This window comes from Triticum aestivum, chromosome 5D (genome assembly GCF_018294505.1).
Source record: "Triticum aestivum cultivar Chinese Spring chromosome 5D, IWGSC CS RefSeq v2.1, whole genome shotgun sequence".
In the NCBI taxonomy this organism is placed as follows: Eukaryota; Viridiplantae; Streptophyta; class Magnoliopsida; order Poales; family Poaceae; genus Triticum; species Triticum aestivum.
Genome location: NC_057808.1, coordinates 480,136,440 through 480,160,207, shown reverse-complemented (window position 1 = coordinate 480,160,207; position 23,768 = coordinate 480,136,440). Strand labels below are relative to the sequence as shown.

The 23,768-nt window shown below is 44.9% G+C and overlaps 2 protein-coding genes across 2 annotated transcripts; one reads left to right on the top strand and one right to left on the bottom strand.

Annotated features, from left to right (window-relative positions):
* Positions 1 to 5,068: 5,068 nt before the first annotated feature.
* LOC123125606 (uncharacterized) lies at positions 5,069 to 5,993 on the bottom strand. Its single transcript, XM_044546082.1, has one exon. It carries the CDS (start codon positions 5,713 to 5,715, stop codon positions 5,248 to 5,250), a length of 468 nt encoding a protein of 155 aa, XP_044402017.1. The 5' UTR covers positions 5,716 to 5,993; the 3' UTR covers positions 5,069 to 5,247.
* Positions 5,994 to 11,704: 5,711 nt separating this feature from the next.
* On the top strand, positions 11,705 to 14,438 carry LOC123122966 (cytochrome c biogenesis protein CCS1, chloroplastic). The gene is made up of 8 exons (XM_044543350.1): positions 11,705 to 12,207; positions 12,315 to 12,534; positions 12,630 to 12,741; positions 12,824 to 13,096; positions 13,183 to 13,448; positions 13,539 to 13,695; positions 13,787 to 13,870; positions 13,970 to 14,438. The coding sequence occupies exons 1-8, from the start codon at positions 11,814 to 11,816 to the stop codon at positions 14,123 to 14,125; spliced, it is 1,662 nt and encodes a 553-aa protein (XP_044399285.1). The 5' UTR covers positions 11,705 to 11,813; the 3' UTR covers positions 14,126 to 14,438.
* The last annotated feature ends 9,330 nt before the right edge of the window (positions 14,439 to 23,768 follow it).

Below are 23,768 nucleotides of genomic sequence, written 5' to 3'. Positions count from 1 at the left end.
TGAAATAATAAGCATAGGCACGTGAATTTGACCAATCAAAGAATTATAAAAAAAGATATGACACAGGTTGGGTCATGTTATATCTCTAATACTATAGTACATAAAATTTTGAATTTTGGTTAGCTACCCGCAAGGACTCAGGAGCAATTATGAGCCATTGATTTGCTCCAGGATATGAATATCCACCATTTATCAAAACCAGTCAAAGAGATCTAACGGTTGACATTTCTTGGATTCGCTGTGTACGGAGAGCCGCCAAAGTGACTCCACTATCTTTCTCGGATCCTCTTGGATCCAAATGGGCCCACACACATGCTGGCCCAAAAGTTCAATGCTTAACAACTGGAGGCCCGGAAGATCTGGGAAACAACAACGGGCAAATAACTACCTTTACGAATCAAAGCACTAAAATTTGTTTCCACCGAACTTTCAAACGCAGCAATTTGACAATCCTTCCGATCGAATTTAACACTCAAAAGCATGCATACAACAAAACTAGCAATGTGGGCAGTGTCTGGATAAGCAATTTTTTCATATACAAGATGAGTGAAGAACACGTGCATAGCACGTCCCTTCTACTAGTAGACAGTATGTTGGTAAATGCAAAAAAATCCATTGTATCTAATGGCTAATACTCCACTCAAAGTGATCGAAACCTTTGTATACACTTGGGATTATGTAACTAAAGCAGAGCCTTGCATAGAGCATAATGACATAGTCGAGAGTAATATTCCCTTGAACCTACGCGTCAAATGGGACAACAAATCAAACCCTATTTTACCCTTAGTACGTCAAATCTGACAAAAGTAATTTCTTGTCTGGGTGTCACCAAAAATGCTTTGCAAATTGGGATATCCTCCATATAGTGCACATCAGTCCGGAAATGCCCTTTAGTGGACAGGTGCATCGGTGGACTTATCAAAAACATACTTTCTGCATGCAAAGAAAGAATGAATGAAATTGTACACACACAAATACACATATAACACGTCAAGAAAAGGGAGGGTTGTCCACTTGATGAAGATTGACTAGGTTGGAAGCAAGGTCAACCACAATGTCTTATTTGTCAGAGATGGAATGAATGAGAACGGTAGCAATTATTGGATGGAAATAAATACTTGGGGCCACCGGGTGGGGAAGAGAGGGTACGCCAATCTTGTGAGAAGTTCTGCAGATCCAAGAGGTGTTGTTGGAATAACCAGGTAGTGGGGGTACCACTACCACCTAATTATGCGCAATAAACAAACGAGAGTCGACATCAAATTTTTGCCTTGCATGTGATGTTAAGGTTCTGAGTAGTCATTTTTCCTTATATGTTTAATTGTGTTGTTTTCTCATGGGATTATGTATTACAGGTCATAGCACAAACGACATAAATTCTCTATTGTTAGTTTTCTTTGTATGATGTGGCTTTGCACTTTGATCTAATGACAAGCATTCAAGGGATCCATATCTTCGTCTCTCCCTCGGTACTTATCTTGTTCTTGAACCTTTCATATTGTGTGCATTGTTTGCTAGTTATCTCGTTTTATCTTGTTGCAAGCTTTCCATGCCATGGATGTTGATTTATCTTAGTTGCATTTCTAGAGAACTTGTAACCTGACATCTCTGAAAGAAAATGTACAATAATTAAATACAAGAAATAATATTTATTTTCAGATTCAATTATCATATTATTAATCAAAATATTGATATTCCAACAATATATCTCCACAAATTCCCAACAACAACGTGCGAGGTGTCACCTAGTTGAATAGTTAACAATCCGGTGGTTTCTCAAAAAGTATTTTTATGTGTTCCTATTTTGTTCTATTTTCTATTAGCTTTTCTTCTTCTCCTTTGATTTTTCATCGTTTTTTACCGATGCAAGATGGGCTCTAACTTTTAGTGATGGAGACAACCATCTGAAAATCGTTACAAGGGTGAGTTATTTGCGTAATATGGGATATAAGTGTATGTTTGCAAGAGTTTCACTTCACCACAAACTCGATTCCATCACTCTGGAGCTATAAAAATATATTTCATATCCAATCTCGGAGGAGATTGTAATGAAAAGTCTAAAGTACCCGCTCTCCCCCTCCCCCTCCCTTTTCCTCCGAACTTGGTATTTCACCGGTTTAGGAAATGTTTTATCGATAACTTGATTGTCCTCTGTCTTTCCTTGTTGTGCATCATGTGTTAGAAACAATCAAGTACATTTTATATTTTATTTGCTAATGGATAATTCCACTAACTAATTAGTAACAAGACCAACAAATGAACTAACTGGCAAGAAGAATTGTATATTTAACAAGAGTTTCGTCACAAAACCACTTGCATTCTCTTGAAATGAACTATGACCTGTAAAACGAATTGCAAATACCATATGTGTATGGAACCATTGCCAAGAACTCAGTGTTTTAATTATGTTTCTATCAAGCCTAAAATAATTCTCCCATAAGGTTAAAATATGTATCCAACAACTTTGCTTTATCTACCTTTTGCAAATTTTGCAATGCTTATGTCTACATTCTGCAAATTTGTATTACAATGCATCTATCTATGCCTAATTTAAGAACAAAAATTTATACTAAAGAATATAACCAACAAACTAGTGTTACAGTCATGAGAGAAGGAGTAGCAAAACATTTTCTTTGACTAACCAACATGTGTATGCACACCATTTACCAACTAATTTATATAACCTCAATAAGCATAAACCCGACGGGAATAGCAATGAAAAAAATATGAGAGGATTAGGCCAGATGACTATTGTAGGTAGAAGTGGTGGGATGAGGTCTTTTATCAATATGTTAGCGACAAACTCCCGGGCTCTTGGTGGAAGGCCCTCCACAACGAGCTCTAGAACAACACGACGACGGTTCAAATCCGCCGATGATAGGACGACATGTGGTTTGCGAGGTGCTAGTTGAGGGCATCAACCAAGCAACTCGGGAGACATGTTTCTTAGGCACTGGGAGGGTTCGCATATGGCAGTGGTACGGGTTGCGGGTACCAAAATGTACAAGCTTCTTGCAAAGCACACGGCTTTCTAAATGCATATGATGATCCCTGGACAAATGGTCTTATACGAATCATATGACGAACTACCACATGAGTGGATATACATGAAAGGAATCCGAATATGCCGAATCCCTCATGTCATCACCTTCTACATCCTAGGTCTCTTTGTTCTGCCATCTGGCTTATGTTCTTCATGTATCATTCAGATCTAATGACTATGAAACTACGTCGATACTTCCACGTATTATGGGTAATGTAAGAGACATCTCTATTTCCCCCAGGGGTCTTAATTACCCCTTTTTAGCTTCTAGTTAACCTCTGACCATCAAATTAAAAGTGAATAAACTGCCCTCCTCTCTTTGAAACAAGGGGCGCTTCTGGTTCAAGGAGTGGCACGGGAGAGACGAGGCGACGACAGAGAGATGGCGGCGACCTTAGGGAAGGAGTGGGGGAGAGGCGGTGCATCTTTAAAGGCGTTGCGCTCTGAAAGAAGACATGGTGTTTGTGTTGGGGAGGGGGAGGGGTTATGAGAAGTAAGGGCTTGGGCAGGTGTGTCAAAGGTACCGAGGTACAAAGGTGGATATTTCGAAACAACTTTCATGATAGACGGATAATGGGGCTCGGCATACCGACTGAGATGATTATTGATTGATCCATTTTAAGGTGGTGGTTGCAACATTGCTACATGTCTGGGGTGACAATTCTTGTTCTGGTCTTTATTTGTCAGGCTCAGCGGCGATGATCTTGTGTTGTTACCTTGTTGAAGGTGAGTAAATTGCACAAAGCCACCACATTTGTGGCGAGGGTACTCCAAAACTACCGTTTTTGCCGAAAATCACAAAAAACCACCAACCAGGATGAAAATTCTTGCCCTGGCCATCAGCCGGACATGGCGATGGTGAGACGAAATCGTGTACCCCTTTCTGAAGGCGTTGTTGTGGAAGAAGTTGACTTAGTCATAGATGTTCTATTCTTCCCTTTGTAATGGTTCGACCGTAATTGTCTTTGTTCTGCACTTTGTTTAATAATTCATAAAAATGGTTGTGTGCATCGCAATGATGCAAAGGTCAGGGGGTCAACCTTCTTTCTAAAAAAAGGATAATGTAGAGATGCCGGAATCAAGTGGAGTAGGTTAATCAACCTTTTTCTGGCTTCATCAAAATGAACTAGCCAACATCTCAACTCCACTTCACCAAAACGTGAAGCTAGAGATGTCCAGGACAACTCCACCTATTTTTCTAATAAAACTGTGGAGTTAAGCTGTCTAATTAATGCAATCTAAGCCGCTGTGGTGGTATTCCCTTTCAATGAACGTATCTGAACTCAGTAGAATACATTGTTGGCGTTGGCGTTATGCTTGAGATGTTGTTTGGTATGATGCAATTATAAGCAGGTACGGAGTCAAAGACGAGAAAAATTGACAAGTTTGACACGTTCATAGACTTATTATGGACTTGATCTAAGCTAAAAAAGATGACTTGCGAACTTTGGTGGTAGCAGCGCAGGGGCGGCGCTAGGGGTATTCTTGGGTCTTCATGTGAATACCCATGATTTTTACAAAACAGTGTTGATTTTGATAAAAGTGATAATTTTCAAAAAAACAACAATGATTTTGACAAAATGAATACATATGAATACCCGGTTGCAAATTCCTGGAGCCGCCACTGTAGCAGCGTTTTGTAAACTACTCCCTCCGTCCCATAATATAAGAGCGTTTTTTACACTTGTAGTGTCAAAAACGCTCTTATATTATGGGACGGATGGAGTAGTGTAAACTCGACTGGAATATCAATATAGTCCCGAGCCCGAGAGTATCAAATGCCTTCGGGGTGGCAATACGAATGTAAGACCACTGATGTCTGCGCATGTGGCATGGTCCACGTACTGGAAAAATCATGTCGCCATTCATCGTGCGCCCGCTACAGAACGGCACCGCCCGCGCTTTCAATCTCTTGTGTGACCGGTGACCCAGCGGTAGGTGGCAAGTTGCAAATATCTATACTGTATGATCATTCCGGCATTTCAATGCAAGCAAGAGACAAGAGAATGACCATGGAGCCCACGATTTTTGAAGCATAATCGAGACTAAAACGAAGCAAGCAAATTACACATGCATGAATTCCTCCCTGTATCGTATTTACAAGCTCAAAATCCCAATTTCAGATGGATCGGAGCGGCATGAACAATTTTTGGCAAGCATGACCTGATCACACACGAGCAGTCCAGGAGCAGCCGGCAGCTAGCTCAGCCCAAGACCGACGCCTTGCTGTGGCAGTGAGACTTCCTGGCCCCCATGGCGCCGCCGGCGTAGCTCTGGCTGCGGGAGTAGAGCGTGGCGCCCGCGCCGGCGGCGAACTCGCACGGCGCGTCCTCGTCGATCGGCGCCATGGACGCCGCCCCCGCCACGCTCTGGCTCCTGGGCACGGCATGGAGACGGTCGGCCTGCCGCTGCTGCTCGCCGTCGCGCCTCTGCGAGGCCGCGCGGATGAGCTCCCGGAGGTCCTCCTCGCCGCCATAGTCGGCGCCAGAGCCGCAGCTCTGGCTCCTTGGCAGCGGCGCGGGCACGAGCACCGGGTAGGCGCCGAAGGCCGCGTCGGCGGGGACGTAGCGCGCGCACCCCGTGATGCTCCGCACGTAGAAGTCCCGCGCGCGCCCGAACGCCCGCGCCGGCGCCCTCCACAGCCACCGCAGCTTGCCGCTCCCCGGGCTCATGCCACCCGCCCGACCGATCACTCTCCCTGCAAGAAACGAACGCTAGCTTGCTCCGCGAGCTAACAGCGAATGATCAGCGGATCACAACACTATCACGGACGCTGTGATGGCGGACAGCACTGGAGGATCAGGTTCGCGGGTTTTTGGTTTAATAAGGTGGGGATGATGGCGATGATGGATTTGGTTGGGTTGGCGTTTCGAGCGTCTCTGGTGGTGGTGGGGTGGCCGCCTTCTTGTACCGGTGGGAGCCGGGGCCCATGGCGCGCGGGTATGGATGGATGGTAGGTGACGGGGACGACCTCCGCGCCAGTGCGGAGTGGGCGAAACTGCGCGCGGTCACCACGGCGGCGACGTTGCCGACTCGGCGTTTCGCGTTGGTGCACGTTGTTTTGCTCCGGTCTTCTAGACGGAGCGGGTCAACACGGCACCGGATTAGGAGCGTGAGTTGGCGGTGTGACTCAGCCGTAAGGTCTGGTGCACCGGTGAGACCGTGTGATGATCTTGTGAGCGACTGTGCCTTTCCGGATTTGAGAATGGAAAAGAAACGCTGGCCTTTTTCTGGTGGAGCTTGACGTGACTGCTTGGATGGTTCCGTTGCCGGGTGTATTCTCGTGACTGTTTGGCGTCTGGTGGCCATTGTGGCATCGCCTTCTGTATAACGGGGTCTGTGATATGTGACATAGTTATGTCACATCTAAACTGATGTTCACTTTGTTTGTGGTTTATTTTTTTGTCCTAATTTTTTTCATTTTTTATTGCGGTATTATGTATTTGTGGGAGCTTAGATGTGATATTCTTAAAAAATATCTAGATGTGAATTAGACAAACTATAATGAAAAAGATAACGACGGACGGTAACGCAGCCCCAGTCATGATTCGTGCTCGTCCTATTTTAGATGGACTCGTACATTGCTTGGAGTACATTTCACCTGCTTACAGTGTCATTTTGTTTTTGTGGGGAAGAAACTTCCTTTCAAATTGAAGGACCCCTAAAAAAGCATACTATATTGAAGGACCCTTTGAGGAACCACGTTTTAGCAGTTCTTTTTTTATTGAGCTGCACAATCTGAAAACTTGGACTGGTTTGGTCAATCTGATAGCACTTAATTAATTTTAACTCAAACTTTTCAGTTTGATAACAAATTACAGAGAAAAATAGTTGTCATTACTAATAAATATGATGTGAATGCATATTTTATGACAAATCTTCTTATTACTGATTTGATAATATCGGTGTTTATCCTTTTCTATATATTTGGTCAAAGTTTAAAAGTTTGACTTGAGACAAAAACTTAGGATGTCTATTTTGTAGATAACATATAGTCGCCCTGCCACAAGGGTTTCAGCTTTCAAGCCTTAAATAAGTGTATTCATATTGGGCTGCTCTCTAACGGCGTGACAAGAATGCCATTATGTTCTTTCATTGGAGCAATAAGAATAATAATAATAGAGGCGACTATTAGCTCAATTTTAAAACAAGTATTAGGCCCTATACACTTGGACTATAGCTCAAGTGTGTTGCGTCCTCCCATTCCTTTTTTTAGAAAACTTTCGTTTGTAGACCACATAACGACGACTATAAGAACTTGAACGAGCTGAATGCACGTCACCGGCATCGCCTCCTCCCCTTCGCTGGAGCTAGCAAATCTTATTGTAGTAGACAATAGTCGTCATGCTAAGGCCTCACATGACCAGCGCACGAGAACAGAAATTGTCGCTGATGAAGAGAGACGTAGATTGAAAGGATCCAATATGTAGACACATGAACATAGTTGAACAAATATCTGATCCAAACAGATCCACCGAAAACAAACGCCGACCGAATCCCGCTAGATTCGCCGGAGAGACACCTCCACACGCACTCTAACAACACTAAACACAACGTTGGGATGGGGTTAGGCGGGGAGAACTCCATTTTTAGGAAGCCGCCCCCGCCTGGTCTTCCTGAGCAGGTACAAACTCTAAACAAACAAACAAAAAACCTAGAACGAAGCCATGCCACCGGCTAGGGTCAGGATGCACTGCGCTTGACGCCTCCCATTCATTAGTGTCTGAAGTTTTCTTCTTTTGCGGGTACACATACATTTTTTTGTTTTGCGGGTAGCGTGTGTGAAGCTAATTCACTTGATTATGAGTAGCTGAGTACTCTTACGTTGAACTTTTCTTGGCGGGAGAGTTACGTTGAATTCACTCTAAATGTTTTCCTTTTTATTCTTTTATTCGATCATGTGTATCACGATGCGGCGCGATGGTCCACCAGATTCAATGGAAACAGAACCAACCAGTTCAATCAAACCACTTAAAATACGTGGTTTTGATAGTAGGAGAAATTCTGCCAGAGGCCAAAGTCACATCATTCTGCTAGACGAAAGTGCACGCCGTTCCATTAATTCTGCTGGAAAACACCAACCCCTCCAATCATGATGCGAGACCGGGCTCAAACTAGCGAAAGATTCAAGCTCGAGACCCCGGCCGTAGCGCGTGGGTGACAGATAATTTCACGGCGAGAGTCAGGTGACGGGTGTCTCTATCGGTCCGGCGAGTGCCGCCCGCACGTGCCCGGTCCATGACCCCCGTCTCCCGGCACCGTAGCCATAACTGTGGGCGGCTGGGCGGATTCACGGCCGCCGCCGCGCGCCGCCACCGCCACCACGTCGCGCCGCTGTTTGGCTTCGAGTGGTAGTGTCAACGTTAGGCATGATGATGCCTTGATCCAGCGCGAGCCGGCACGTGGTGAGTATGCAGTTTGATGGAAAACCACGGACTCGTGCACTGGGTGCGCTGCATGGCCGGCGTGGTCACCGGGTGGTGACTCGCTGCTCAGCTGCCGATTTTGACACGACGTGCCTAGATAGTCTAGGCTTGGTCGCTTGGAGAGTCTGCCTTCCAAGGTAGGTGGCGGATCATCTCGGGTGGTTTGTTGGAAAGAGCAGCATTCCACTGCACGTTGCACGCGTTCGTTTCCCGCGCTCACCACCTACACAGCCAGGTTTGTTTTTCATCGGCGTGTGCAATAGCCAAAGTGTCACTCGCAGTACGCTTCGTGGAGCTTTCGTACATCCGACAGGGGGGAGATTTCCAAAATTGTGAAAATATATCAAATATGATCGACAGTCAGCAGCTAACATGTTTCTAAAGCTAACGTTGAATGAAAGTACCCCTAAAGCGGTCGACAAATATAGTCAGGGCCCGTTCGGATCCCCTCCAGCTTCTAACCCTGCAAACCTCACAAATGATTTCGACACGAACGCTTGAGCTCCAAGAAGCTAACTTCTCAAAGCTGAGCCCGATCGTAGTGCAAAAACCTAGAGCTCGGTCGGCCCAGCTCCACCGATTAGAACATCTGGAGTTTGCTCAATTTACAACAACTTACCACCGCCAAACATGATGGTCCGTTGCCCACGCTTAAAGAAAAAGAAACTATTGCTACATCAGTGACCCTCTCGCATCGGTACCCCTCTACCCCTCGAATCGGTGCATTGGATGGCCCAAATTGGGCCACCTCCAGCCAGCCCAATCTTCGCCGAACAGGCCACAATGTTCCCAGCTGAGCTGCAACGTTGGGAGAAGCTAACGATGCTGGCGAACGGTTCTGGATCGCTAACTGAAGCTAGAAGCCATAAAGAGAATATGGATTTGCGGAGTTTTGTGAAGTTGGAGGAGATCCGAACATGCCCTTAGTCTACTGGTATTTGGTTTGGCCACGTCATCAAGTGTCAACAACAAATATAAGGTAGCAAGGTGCCTTTTACTCGTAAATATAAAGGGAGAAAGACAGACCGGATAAGATCGTCCCTTGGAGATCTAAGATAACAAGACTTCAAAAGGATCCGCATACCATGGTGAAACAATAGTATTTTTATCGGCAGAGAGACGGTGCACCATAGTCGTCCAGATAGATTTAGTGTTTTTTTAAGAGAAGGCTTACTGATTTGTTGGGTAGATATCGCACACCATTTTTAGTCTTTGTGAGAATATAAGATCATCAGGCAGGACGTGTGGGTTTTACCCACATCCAACCTAAGTCTTGATAAATAGTATCTTTTTTTTTCAAGAACAGGCAACCTAGGTTGATTGTCTTTCCTTATCAAAAAAAGTTGTTTGTCATTTTCATTAAGATTATGAAATGCAGTTTAATTACAAGGAGTTTTCAGCTGTATGTGAATCACATCCTACCACATTACAAAGACTCGGTCACTCTCTCTCATTATGGTCAGCCCCTTGCCCCCCAAATCACCGTGCCCCCTCCCAAAGCCTGAACTATTCAAGTGCCTTTTGAGCCATCTAACCAGCACTCTAGCATTATCATATATTTTTCTCAAAACCTCTCGCATTTCTTCCCAACCATATCTTCCTCGTACCTACGACCGCAAGGCCTGCCAGCTCCTCAGCCTTCCCAGCTGACACTATATCTGCTAGTGAGCACCGCTAGCCCCCCTTTTTGTATCAGTGATCCCTGGCACGAGAGTTGAAAAGCCCCTCCGTCTTAGCAGTTTGAACCGAACCTCGCGTGCAAAAGGGCAATTGACCATGAGATGATCAATGCTCTCCGGCAGTTGATCGCAGAGAGGACGTTGCGGTGGTCTCGATATACCTTTTCTATCTAATGTATCTGCGGTCCAACATTCGTTGCGAAGATCAAGCCAAGTGGAGAACTCTTCTTTTGGTGGGGCAATGTTCTTTCGGATGAAAGCAGAGTAGGCAGAGCTCATGAAGTAGATGCCATTCGGAGAGAGCTGCTAGCAAATGGCATCATCATGATCCGAGAGAGGAGAGTGGCCTCGTTGATCTCCCACCGCAGATTGAGGAATTCAGCCATGGCTGAGTGGAAGGGGGAGGGGGGAGTACCTTTGAGATGCTTGGTCCATGCGTCATTGTTAAGAGCTTCTGGCACTGAGTGATACTTTGCGTCTCTCACCCGAGCCAGTGAAAAAAGTTCTGGAGCCATCCCTTTAGCGTTGCAACCGTTTAACCATCTATCATTCCAAAAATCAATCCAAACGGCCATTGCCGAGAATACATCCCACAACCGTCAGGAATAAGTCGAGCAACTCTTTGGGGATTGATAATTGTAGACCTAACTAGGATCACAAATGAAGTGGTCGATCCATCTAGCACCATCAACTGAAGCCATTTGATGGAGTCTTCACTCTCTTTTATAGTAAGTATACCCTTGTAGGTAGGATCGACACAAATTGAACATCAATATTTGGCGGCCACTTGAGCCAATAATTCGTTCTGATTGAAGCAATTTCTCCGACGCTCGCTTCGGCACCATCCTCGGCCCCTATTCGTGTATATGTGGCCTTTTGTCGATAGATTATGTGCTTATTTAATAGGAAATAGTATGCCATTTTTTATAGAAGAATATGTCTATTTTTATGGGAAAATGGGTTCTATTCCAAGTCCAGTTAGCCCATGGCCATTGTTCGCGTAGAAGGTGAATCCTATTCCTCACCTATTGCGGCGAATTGTCGCCTATTCACACAAGGAACCAGCAAAGGGTAGGTGAGATGGCCTACCCATTTAGTTAGCTACAAAAATCCCTTTCCCCCTTTTTTTTCTTCACATGCTTTTTTCGATTCATGTTTTCAAACAATGTTCAGATTTTTTAAAAAACAAATCAGAATTCTTAAAGAATGTCCACAATTTTCAAATAAAAAGTTCAAGGATGTTTTAAAAAATGTTCACAATTTTCAAAAAGTTTTCAAAAAAATATTTTTTACTTTAAAAATAAACATTTTTTAATGTAAAATCTTGACTGGCCGAATTATGGGTTGTTCTGTGCGATTGACCAGCATTTAGTCGCAAAGAGCGACCAATAAGTCCTCCCGCCGTAAACACGCCGTCACCAACTAGGCGTTGTAGCCCACGAGGCCACGAGAAGCTAGAACCCGTATAAGGATCCGAATAAAATCACCGGCCCAGACGCAAGATATTTGCCTCTCACTTCACCTGTGCGCCGGACGCGGGCACGACACCTTATCCGTTGCCTCTTTTTTTTCGCGCGGGAGCAAGCGAGCCAACGATGCGTCGCCACTCCTCCTCGACTCCCCCACTCCCTCCTCCTCCCCGCCGAGCCAACGGCGTCGGCGGCGATGCCGTCCCCCACGTGCTACCTCCTCCTGAACCCTTCCAGGGCCTGCCACCGCCTCCTCCCGCCGTCTCCGCGCCTCCCCGCCCGCTGCGCCCGCCTCCGTGTCTCCTGCGACGTGCCGCGGCAGGGGGGTGACGACGGCGGCGGGCCCAAGCGCGGGGTCATCCCCGCCGGAGCCGGAAAGGGCAAGAAGCAGGTCGTGTTCTTCGACGCCGCGCCGCCGGTGGCCCAGCAGGGAGACGGCGAGGATGGGAAGGGGAAGGCGCCGGAGGTGAAGCAGGACGGCGCGGCGCTGCGGGCGCTGAGGCGCGCGACCAAGCGAACGCTGTCGGTCCTGTCCAACCTCCCGCTCGCCATCGCCGAGATGTTCGCCATTGCCGGCCTCATGGCCCTGGGTAGGGTGCTTGTTCCTCCTTCTGAGTCGCGACACCGCGCTGCTGATGTCTGCTCAAATGCTTCCGGGAAGCTCGCGTGCTTATGATTTTTGGAATTGCGATGGCAGGCACGGTGATTGACCAGGGAGAGCCGCCGAGCCACTACTTCGAGCAGTTCCCCGAGGACAACCCGGTGTTCGGCTTCATCACCTGGAGGTGGATCCTCACCCCGGGCTTCGACCACATGTTCTCCTCGCCGGTCTTCCTCGGCTTACTCGCGCTCCTCGCGGCCTCGCTAATGGCCTGCACCTTCACCACCCAATTGCCCATGGTGAAGGTGGCGAAAAGGTATGTATGTCCTGTTCATCACGAGCTCAATGATCAGACATCAGAGGCGAGGATCGACTGTTAATATCAGGTGCCAACGGCTGCTCATCTTGCAGATGGTCGTTTATGAGTTCAGGGGGAAGCATTAGGAAGCAAGATTTTGCGGAATCTCTTCCCCGCGCATCTATTCAGGATTTGGGGGTCATCTTGATGGGTGCCGGATATGAGGTGACTGTCACCTTCATTGCAATACATTTGCCCCAAATTGGGTTCTTGCCTTCTCAGCATGTTAGTGCTTGATGTGTTGCAGGTCTTCACAAAGGGCCCATCCTTGTATGCCTTCAAGGGTCTGGCTGGTCGGTATGCGCCTATCGGTGTGCACGTGGCGATGATTTTTGTCATGGCAGGTGCCACTCTTTCTGCGACCGGAAGCTTTAAAGGCTCGGTTGATGTCCCCCAAGGGCTGAATTTCGTCATTGGAGATATCATGAAACCCAAAGGCATTTTCTCCGTCGCACCGGATGTTTTCAATACGGAAGTCCATGTCAATCGGTTCTACATGGAGTACTATGATAGTGGAGAGGTAACCACTTTGCTCCGGAGTTTACTACACTTGCGTGCTCACGTGACACTAGATTGACAGATAAGCATATCTTTTGAATTTGTCAGGTTTCACAATTTTATAGCGATCTTTCACTTTTCGACCTTGATGGCAAAGAAGTAATGAGGAGGACGATCAAAGTTAATGATCCCCTGAGGTATGGTGGGATCACGATATACCAAACGGACTGGGGGTTTTCAGCATTACAGGTGAAGAAAAATGGTGAAGGACCTTTTAACTTGGCCATGGCACCCTTGCAACTGAATGGCAATAAAAAGCTATACGGAACATTCTTGCCACTTGAAGACTCTGATTCTTCAGGTGTCAAGGGAATGTATGTTCAACCTTTTCCCTATCCTGAGCTAATAATGTAATTGAGATATTAGCTAGGAGATTATTAACCGCTTTTCTTCATGACTTGTAGATCAATGCTTGCTCGAGATCTTCAGTCTATTGTGTTGTATGATCAAGATGGCAAGTTTGTAGGAGTTCGCCGGCCAAGCTCTAAACTCCCCATTGAAATCAATGGTAATGAAATACTAATTGAAGACGCTATTGGCAGTACTGGTCTGGATCTCAAGGTCAGGACCACAGATTCAGTGTTGCCCTTTTGAACCATTTGTGCATGCTGCATGAGTTACTAAATCTGTTTTGTATTTTCTTTTCCATCAGACTGATCCCGGAATTCCTATCGTATATGCTGGATTCGGCGCGCTCATGTTGACGACCTGCATTAGCTATCTTTCACATGCTCAGGTGTGTGCAAAGCTTCAAATACGCTACTTCTTTTTTCATGGTTGTCTTCGACGATCACTGTATCAACTGCTACACATTTATGGTTTAATCTGTTCTTAGCTGTGGGCGCTGCAAGATGGAACTACAGTGGTTGTCGGAGGAAAGTCGAATCGAGCCAAGATTGAATTTTCTGATGAGATGAACCGGTTACTTAATAAAGTACCAGAGTTGGTCAGTGTTGGTGAGAAAACAGTAGATAAATCAAGTACTGCGTGAGGATTCATTTTGTTGGGTTGAGATTGCTAAAGACGCAGGTGTTGGATTGAGGTTGGTTCATAGACAAGTCCCTCTGGAGAACAGGAAATCTTACATTCTATTTGGTGAAGACAAGTACTGTTGCAATAGGACTATGTATTCATCATTGAGGCCAGATTTGCTTGCAAGGAAAATGTTGTACATTCTCATGGGTCTATGGTGTTATTGTATCAAAAGGAAACTGATGTTGTCACTGTATTAGGACAGAACAAAGTGATAAATATAAATTATACCGTGAAGTTGAACCATTGGTTCAGCTACTGAATTTTCAAAATTGCTGAAGCATGTGGTCTCTTACTTTCTTTGTTTGCTTATATTCATCGGAGGAGATCATGTTTTTTGAGATGCCTGATATCTTATCATCTAAAGCAAGAGAGTTCATGGACGAGCTTCGTTCGCTTGATGGGGGGATCTATGTGTGCCGAGGCAGTGGTGGTGGAGCAAGAATGGTTCATCCCAGTGGACCAGTTTTGTTTGGATGTGCCACATGGCGAGAATATGTTCAAAGTCTATTTTCCTTCCAAACTTGAGGTCACCCATATAATTGCATCGACTAGTGGTGTGTTTGGTTGCTCACATAAACTCCAAACAGGCTGAGTGGATGCAAACAAAATCTGTTTGTTTGCTTGTGATATGCGCTGGCCCGTGTTGTACTCAATGTAGTCTAGAACCTGGCTCTAGAGGAACGCTTGAATTCAGGGTTTTTCATGGAGCCAAGTTGACGAGATATGGGGGGGGGGGGGGGGGGGGGGGCTACCGGGGGGAGCAGGCTTGGAGACGACAGGAGATGAAAATCCAACCTCGGTTTTTTGCACTGCCGGCAATGACGACTTAGATCATCGACACTGGGAGGTGCTCCTCCCCACCGTCAGTTGCTCGCTCCCTTCGTCCCCGTCTCCGTCTTGCCTGCCTTGTCTCCAGCATCGATAGGTCGTCGTCGTCGTCTCCCATGGCAACAAGCATCATACGGCCACCCATCATCCCTCCACTTTTAGGTCGTTAGGTAAGGTGTAGGGTCGGTTTTGCTGTTACTTTCCACGACATCGGTTTCACTAGGACGAATAGGTGAAGCTTATCATTTAGGAAACTTCACTCATAGTTGTGATTCATGGTTGGCTTCTATTGATCCATGAAAATGCATCTAATTCCGTTGGTAGATTTTGTAATTAATGTCAACATATCTTGAGGAACTAATGTTTTACTAGGTTATCTCAGGAAAGTTTCATTTGGTTGCAACAAAGAAAATGAAAGGTGACCCCCACAAGTTATCATGAAGACAAGTGTTGGCCACGCCAAGGATTCACCATTTTCATTTTAGTGATCCTAGATCACATCGAGTCCATATGCATGCCGATAGTATCAGAAGGGGATAAGGATGTTGTGATGAGTTTCTTTCGCTCAGTGCTTAAATACCAAACTTCAATTGCCATCAAAAGCCTTCAAATTCCTCCACTATATCTACCTAACTTTCACACCTCAGAACTACCAAGCTCTTCCCGTCAAAACCGCCAAGCAGTTCGTCTAGATATAGTCGCTGCAAGTCGTAGCACTTCGGAGTTGCCAAGAACTCCACTCGGAACCACCAAAAGAATCTGGCAAACCTTCTATTTCTCTCTCAGAATTTCCGAAGCCCCTCGCTCGGAATTTCAAAAGTGGTTACAGAGAGTGTGCCACTACCAAGGTAATCACCTTGGAACCTCCAAATATTATCCCTTTGAACCATCCAAATGATTTGAATGTTGCCACATTTGCACATGTCGAAGCCTCCAAGCTAATCACTATGGAACTTCTGAGATGTGTCAAAAGCGTGTAACAGACAAACTTTTGGTCAAGCCTATATATACCCCAACTTATCCCATCAGTTTACTCGAAGCAAACTTCACTCATATCACATGTTCTGAGAGAGAACTCCACCTTCTTGTGTTGATCTCAAAGGGATTTCTACTCCAACCATCCAAGCCAATCCTATGAGTTATAATCCGATTTGCTTTTCTCTCCCACTTCTCCAATCCAAAGCCAAATCTCATGAGAGTTGAGTGCAAAAGGAGATTATCTTTTGAAGAAAAAAAGCAAGGGATTCATCACCAAGCAACCTCAATTCTATTACTTTTAGAGGGTGTGCGCTTCCCAGATCGATTAGGTTCTTGGAAGTCTTCGAATTTGTGAAAAAAATTCGAGAAGTTTGTATGGGCCAGGAGGTCGCTTACTTTGTGAAGATCTACCCTGAGTGAGGCTAGTCTTTTGTGGGCGTCAGCCATCGTGGCATAGGTTGGTTGCTCCTTCGTCGACCCTTCGGGTGAGTGTCCTTCGTGGACTTGTTCTTTCATGGAATTTGCAACCGGGATCCTTGTAAGGTCCTTAGTGGATCTAAGGCTCTGTCATCGTGGATGTAAGATAGCACCAACTATATGAACCATGGGAAAAATCTTCACTGAGCCACTCTGTGTTTGCATATCTCCAACTCTACCACATATTTACACTTTGCATGTCTTTACTTTCCGCTGCCTATGTAGGGTGCTTGATAGACTACCATAGGAAAACTCAAAATTGCCAAGGAAACTAAAATTTGGCAAAAAAGGACCTTTTTTCTTAGTCGACTATTCATCCCACCTCTAGATGTACTTCCTACATTCCACAAGAGAGCGGTTCATTGCAATTCCAGGAGTAGGGTCACATATGCTCCAATGTTTCCTCGAGATAGGTAGAGGATGCGAATATGCTTCGAATGAGAAGAGCCCCTTTTGCCCTACTTGTGAAGACATTTATGGAGAGGCGTTGCTAAAAGATAGCATCCACACCTTTGTGGAATAGCAAGTAGCAAGTTCCTTTACGTTGTGGGTCATAACCAGAGGTTCGGAGTGATTCACAATACATTTAGGAGATCTAATGAGATAATATCCCCATATTTAAAGCAAATTCTCTATGTGATTGGAGATCTCAGAGGAAAAATGGTCAAACAACCTAATGGTCAAACTCCTTCGGTGTTATGAATGAGCTACAAAAGGTATCCATATTTCAAGGTGGGTAGCACTAATTGTTAGTTCGCGCCATGATATCATTGTATTGTTGTGAACCATACCAGTTTGTTCATGGCATCATATGATTGTATTGGCGCAACTGATGGTACTCATGTGACTGCTAGAGTGACGAGGTCACAACCTGCAACATACAAAGATAGAAAGCACTACACCAACCAGAATGTGCTTGTTGATGTTGACTTTGATCCCAAGTTCACATATGTGTTAGTGGTTGGGAAAGATCAACCCTTGATGCAAACATTCTTGCTGACAACATGGACCGGTCCAATGGGATCAATATCCATGATGGTAAGTTCTACCTAGGAGATGTTGGATATGCAGGTCAGCCAGATAAGTCGCTCCCACCCATCTTTAAGTTGTCGTTTAGCATCCACTGTTGGCGGCCATTCCTCTAACTTCAAGGGAGAATGGTTATTTCCCACTAAGGGTTGGCTCAAATGGGTTGGAGAGGGTCAAGAGTGCTCAATGTGCTCATATATGAAATTAGACAAAGAGTTGGTTGGCAAAGGGGACATAACATTATTTATAAATCTATATCCAAGATAACAATTACACGATTTTAGTACATCTATTCAGTCCGAGTGATCAGCAACCACGAGAAGTTCAAGCCTTCAGCCATGAAGAAGCTGAGCCAACAATCACAGATTGTTTGGGGGTACCATGTTCCAGTAGGCCAACAACCTGGTCAAACCAACTTTAGTAGGGGAAAACAACATTCAGATAGTACATGCCATAAGCCCCAAATAGTCCGACCCGAGCACTCTTGGAATCACCCATGATAGTTCGGCAAGGGAATCGAGCAGGGCCAAATACTAAAAGACATAGATTTGGTTTGGACACTCTGAGTTTCACTCGGGTAGCCGACCCCATAGGTACAAGCAATGCTCTAAATATCAATGATTAATGCACCACCGATCTCATGATCCATGTGGAGTTGTGGAAGGATGTAGAGGGATGGGTGGTTCCCTAGGGGATCTCACCAATGATGAAGGTGGCATGGTGGTTTTACCCAAGTTTAGGACCTGAAGGTTTAATAGCCCTATGTCCTACCTATCTATGTTTATTGATCAATGAGAGGATTATAGTAGTGTTGAACTCATCTAAAGAACTAGATTCCGCGCATAATGCTTTTCCGTGTGTCTTTATCCTTTGGCAGGGGATATCATGTCCCTTATATAGGAAGGAAAGAGCCAAATAGTCTGGCAACTATCTTTAGGGGATATGATACAATCAAGTGATCTACTATTATGGGAAACATTTCTCCCATAATTGACATATCCCTGACATAGTTCACATGTCCTTATCCTCTACGAGTGTCTAGCGGGTGCATGACTTGGGAGTCCTTAGACACTCGTCTGAGTAGGTGCCCTCCAAGTAGGTATCCTTACCATCAACAGATGCCCTGGAGCACTTATGCATATCCATCACTCTAGGGTTCACACCCTAGATAGTCCAACATCCCCTTGTTTTCAGCTCAAAATTAACTTATGATTTGTTTGGTTTTTTCCTTTTTGTAGTGAGAAATTAAAGATAGAGAAATGATCACTTCTTGTTCACCTTGAACACCCCCTCTAAATAGTGTGGCTTTTGTGACTCAACAATATCACCAACAGACAATATACTTTTAGAAAACCTAAAGTTTTCTCCTTTTGGGGGGTCGACAATGCATTACAGCATTCAGTTGAGATGCTAAATCTTGTTCATACACTTAGCACACACAATAGCCCCTTGATTTGTCATCCTTAATTACTAAATCTACATAAGGGTCTCGATGTCTTTAGAAAATTGTAGTAGCAATGGAGAACCTCAAAGTTATAAATGGTTGTTTAAGTTATTATTACCAATGTTCCGAAATATAAATCATTGGGGGAGTTCAGTTTACACTCCCCCAACGACTTATATTTAGGAATGAAGGGAGTAGATGACAACATGATTTGGTAAGAGCCATTATGAAAAGAATACTTCCACTCTAAAATATCATCACTACTTGTTTTGAAACCCTCTAACTCCCTTCCTAGAAATGACTCAAGTGGGTCAAAGAGGATTTCTTCTACCGTATGAATGGCACTAACACACAATTTTGGAAGACTCGTGGTTGGTTGATTGTCCACTTAGCGAGCAATATCCAACATTGTACAACATTGTTAGAGAAAACATGTTGAATGTTAACATAAACGGGGTTTCAGTGAATGTTAGCTTTGACAAACACTAACTAGTGAGAATGGACTTCATGGTTAATTGTGTTTAGTGGTTAATGTCAAACAACTTAACGGGTACCTAGATGTCGATGTGTTTCGTTGGTGGCTCAATGCTTCTGGGTTTTCCTCGGTCATACCAACGAAAGCCTACTATCACTTCCTTTATTCCGTAGTATCTAGGCAGTGGGGTAATCTTAATGAATAACTTCACTACATTGAAGTGGGACGACAATAAGAAATGATGTTATTGCAATATGGAGGAAATAATTCAACATTTGTTTCTCTTCTGCCTTTTCGCCTGCTTTTGAGGCAGACTGTCTTCGTGGCTTGGAACCTGCCCTCGCTGATTATTATCTCGAATGTGTTTAAGATAAGAATCGGTTATAGGGGGGCAAGTACACAACTTAAGGTTCAAATCCAGGTTGGTGTGTGTGCTTTATATATACGACGCTGTTGTGATAATAATTTTCCTAAAAAGAAATAGTTTCAAATTTTCATAGGCTACTCACTACAATGTGTGGATGCATGTGATTCTTTGGTCTCTTTAGGTGCCACTTGGATGGTGATTCGGGTTATGTTCAACCAGTTTGAATGAAGGTCTAGCAATAGGATTAGTGTTGCATGCGTTTTTTTTCTTTTTGACGAAAAGGAGGATTACCCCGGCCTCTGCATCAAGCGATCCACACAGCCATCTTTATTAGTTACTCCCTTCGTCCCATAATGTAAGACGTTTTTTGACACTGGTCTGACAAAGTAGATATATGGATCAACCCAAAGCCACCTTCCTGGCAACCTTAATCGCTACACCTACAAGTCTCATGGAGTGCCCTGGCGCATTCACGCACACCATCTAATCCGGTGGCCACCCATAGGCTGCCTGAAAACGAGTCGAGAGCACTAACCGGTGTAGCAGACCCTTAGCACACACCACATTCACACACTAAAGAATCCACCGCCGTCATCTTCCGCCATCCCATCCTCAGGAGAGATCAATGCATATGCCTTACCAGGTCAAACTGCTGTCGACGCCACCACAACGCCAGGCAGCACCACGATCCTGCGCGCGTATCAACATGCGACCATCGCCAAGACCCCGCTGCCCCATGCCGCCGAGACCCGCCTTTGTCGACGCGCCAGATGCCATGCCGCTCCACCGCTGTAGTCGTCCACCGGTCCATCTAGCCGATGACACCCCCCCCAAGAATGATGCCTCCAATGGGGCAACGACACGTGAGCACCGCCATCGTCCGATCGACTGATCAAGGGTTTCCCCGGAGGTTGCGGAAGGAGGTGAGAGCTTCACCTCGATGATGCCTCCAAGAAGAAAACGGCGCCTGGGGCTTCACCATCACCGGCTCCGGCCACCGGCCGAAGACAAGGTTTTTACCAAGACTACTTCTCTATTTCAATTTTTTATATTGATACTTTGCAACAATGAAGATAGCTTCGCTTACATTAATCGATGCAGAGTTTCTTTGTTTCCGGGAAAAGAGCTACCGAACGTTTCGATAACATGATGTAACTTCTGGAGCCATACAGACTCATTGGAAAAATTATAGTACATGCTTTTTTCGAAAAGGGCACTTTATTACTTAAAAGATTTAAGCATTACACCCGGCCTCTGCATTACTAAGATGCACACAGCCAAAAATGTCTTCTCACACAAATGAATGATAAAAAGGCGAAATACAAAAACATGAAGAGTCCGTATAACGCCTAAAGCGGAGGGGGTCAATCCTAAAATCATGTTGCAACCCATGCTGGGTAAAAGTATCCCTCGCCGTAGCCTCCAATCGTGTACACACCTCCGTAAACAGTTCTCGATTCTCCACGCGTTGTAGAGAGGACCATAAACGAAGAGTCCCGGTACATCTGTAGAGAACCTGCATCAGGGAAGTACTTTTATCGTTAAAAACCTTATCATTTCTACATAGCCAAAGCGACCAAATAATGGCAAGCGCTCCCACCCTGAGAAAAGTTCTAAACCTGTGATCAATCCCATGTAACCAGTTGCCAAATACATTAGCAACACTACAAGGAGGATACAAGCCAGAAGCTATTTGGATGACTGACCATATAGAACGAGCCAATTTGCATTGGAAGAATAAATGTTTTATTGTCTCATCATGGTGACAAAAGACACATTGCGGACTTCCATGCCAATTCCTCTTAATAAGGTTATCTTTAGTAAGAATGACTCCGCGATGAAGAGATTATGCAAAGATTTTATTCTTAAGAGGTATCTTCATCTTCCAGATCTTCTTATTATTATCAACTGGCACATCAGACTGGATTAACGCTCTATACATAGAATCCACTGAGATTTTTCCATTCCCATGAAGGTTCCATCGAAATACATCAGACCCATGTGATAGGTGCACCGTGGACAACCGCTGGAGCAGGATGTTCCACGATTGGAGTCTAGGTCCAATTAAATCTCTTCTGAACGTCACATTTGGCGGAAATGATTCCATTACCGTGGCGATAGTATCACCCTTGTGGCGCACAATGTTGTATAGAGCCGGATATTGTTCCCGGAGTGTGGCATTCCCTAGCCATCTGTCCTCCCAGAATCTAATTTCCGAGCCGTCCTTAATTGAGAAGGATCCATAGCAGAAGAAATATTTCTTCGTAGCCATTAGACCCGCCCAAAAGTGGGAATCCCCAGGCTTCCAGTATACTTGGGATACCGCCTTGGAGCCCACATATTTCCTCCTTAGGAGGGTTTGCCATACACCTTCTTCCGTCAGAAATTTAAACAACCATTTGCCGAGGAGGGCCCTATTCTTAACCTCAAGGTCATGAATACCCAACCCGCCTTGGTCTTTGGGACGGCAAACCACACTCCATTTGGCCAGTCGATATTTCTTTCTCTCGCTATCTCCTTGCCAAAAGAATCTTGATCGGAAATAATCCAATCTATGTAAAACTCCTTTCGGCAACTGGAAGAAGGAAATCATATATAGTACCATATTACTAAGTACTGAATTTATGAGGACCAATCTTCCACCTAGAGACAACAGTTTACCTTTCCAACTACTAAGTCTTTTCTGAAGTCTCTCCTCGACGTGTTTCCATTCAGCATTTGTGAGTCTCCGATAATGTATCGGTATCCCCAAATATGTGATCGGAAACTGGCCCAACCCGCATCCAAACAGTTCAGCGTACAGGTGGGCCTCGTCTTGAGCCTCGCCAAAGCAAAACAATTCACTTTTATGAAAATTGATCTTAAGACCCGAGAGTTGCTCGAATGCTGATAGAATTAGTTTCAGATTTCTCGCTTTCTCGAGGTCATGATCCATGAAGAGAATCGTATCATCGGCATATTGAAGTATAGAGAGACCACCATCAACTAGATGATTTACTACCCCTTCAATTTGGCCATCAACCTTGGCACGCTCAATCATGATCGCAAGCATATCCGCCACTATATTGAATAGCATGGGCGATACCGAGTCACCTTGTCGCAAACCCTTCTTCGTTTGGAAATAGTGTCCAATGTCATCATTGACCTTAATGGCAACACTACCTCCAGAAACGAAACTATGGATCATAGCACGCCACTCTGCAGAAAATCCTTTCATTCTGAGAGTCTGTTGAAGAAAGGGCCACTTGACTTTGTCATAAGCCTTTTCAAAGTCTATTTTGAGAACCACCCCATTCAACTTTTTTCGGTGTAATTCATGGACTGTTTCATGAAGGATAACAACACCATCAAGGATGTGTCTGCCTTGCATAAAAGCTGTCTGTGAAGGACAGACCACATGTTCAGCAACCGAATTTAGCCTAATAGTCGCAACCTTCGTGAATATTTTAAAACTAACATTAAGAAGGCAAATAGGTCTATATTGTTGTATCCTTTCAGCCTCATTAACCTTAGGTAATAAAATAATCTCACCGAAGTTTAAGCGAAACAATTCTAGTTGGCCAGCATGTAAGTCGCTAAACAAAAGTAGGAGATCCGGTTTGATGACTTCCCAAAAGTGCTGATAGAACTCAGCGGGAAAACCATCCGGACCCGGGGCTTTGTTGTGCTCCATTAGGAAAACCGCCTTTCTAACTTCCTCCTCAGAGTATGGGGCTGTTAGAAGGCTGTTTTCCTCATCAGAAACCTGGCGGATGTCATTTGTTCGGGACTCATCCATCGAGAAGTTTCCTTCCTCTGGGGCTCCGAACAAATTTTTATAATAATTAGTGATATAAGATTTAAGTTGCTCATGCCCCTCAATTGTGCCCTCATCCTGTTGTAGGGAATGAATAATTTTCTTCCGGTGTCTGCCATTGGCGACTCCATGGAAATATCTAGTATTCGCGTCACCTTTCAGGATAAACTGAGAGTTAGAATGTTGATACCATTTCAGTTCCTCT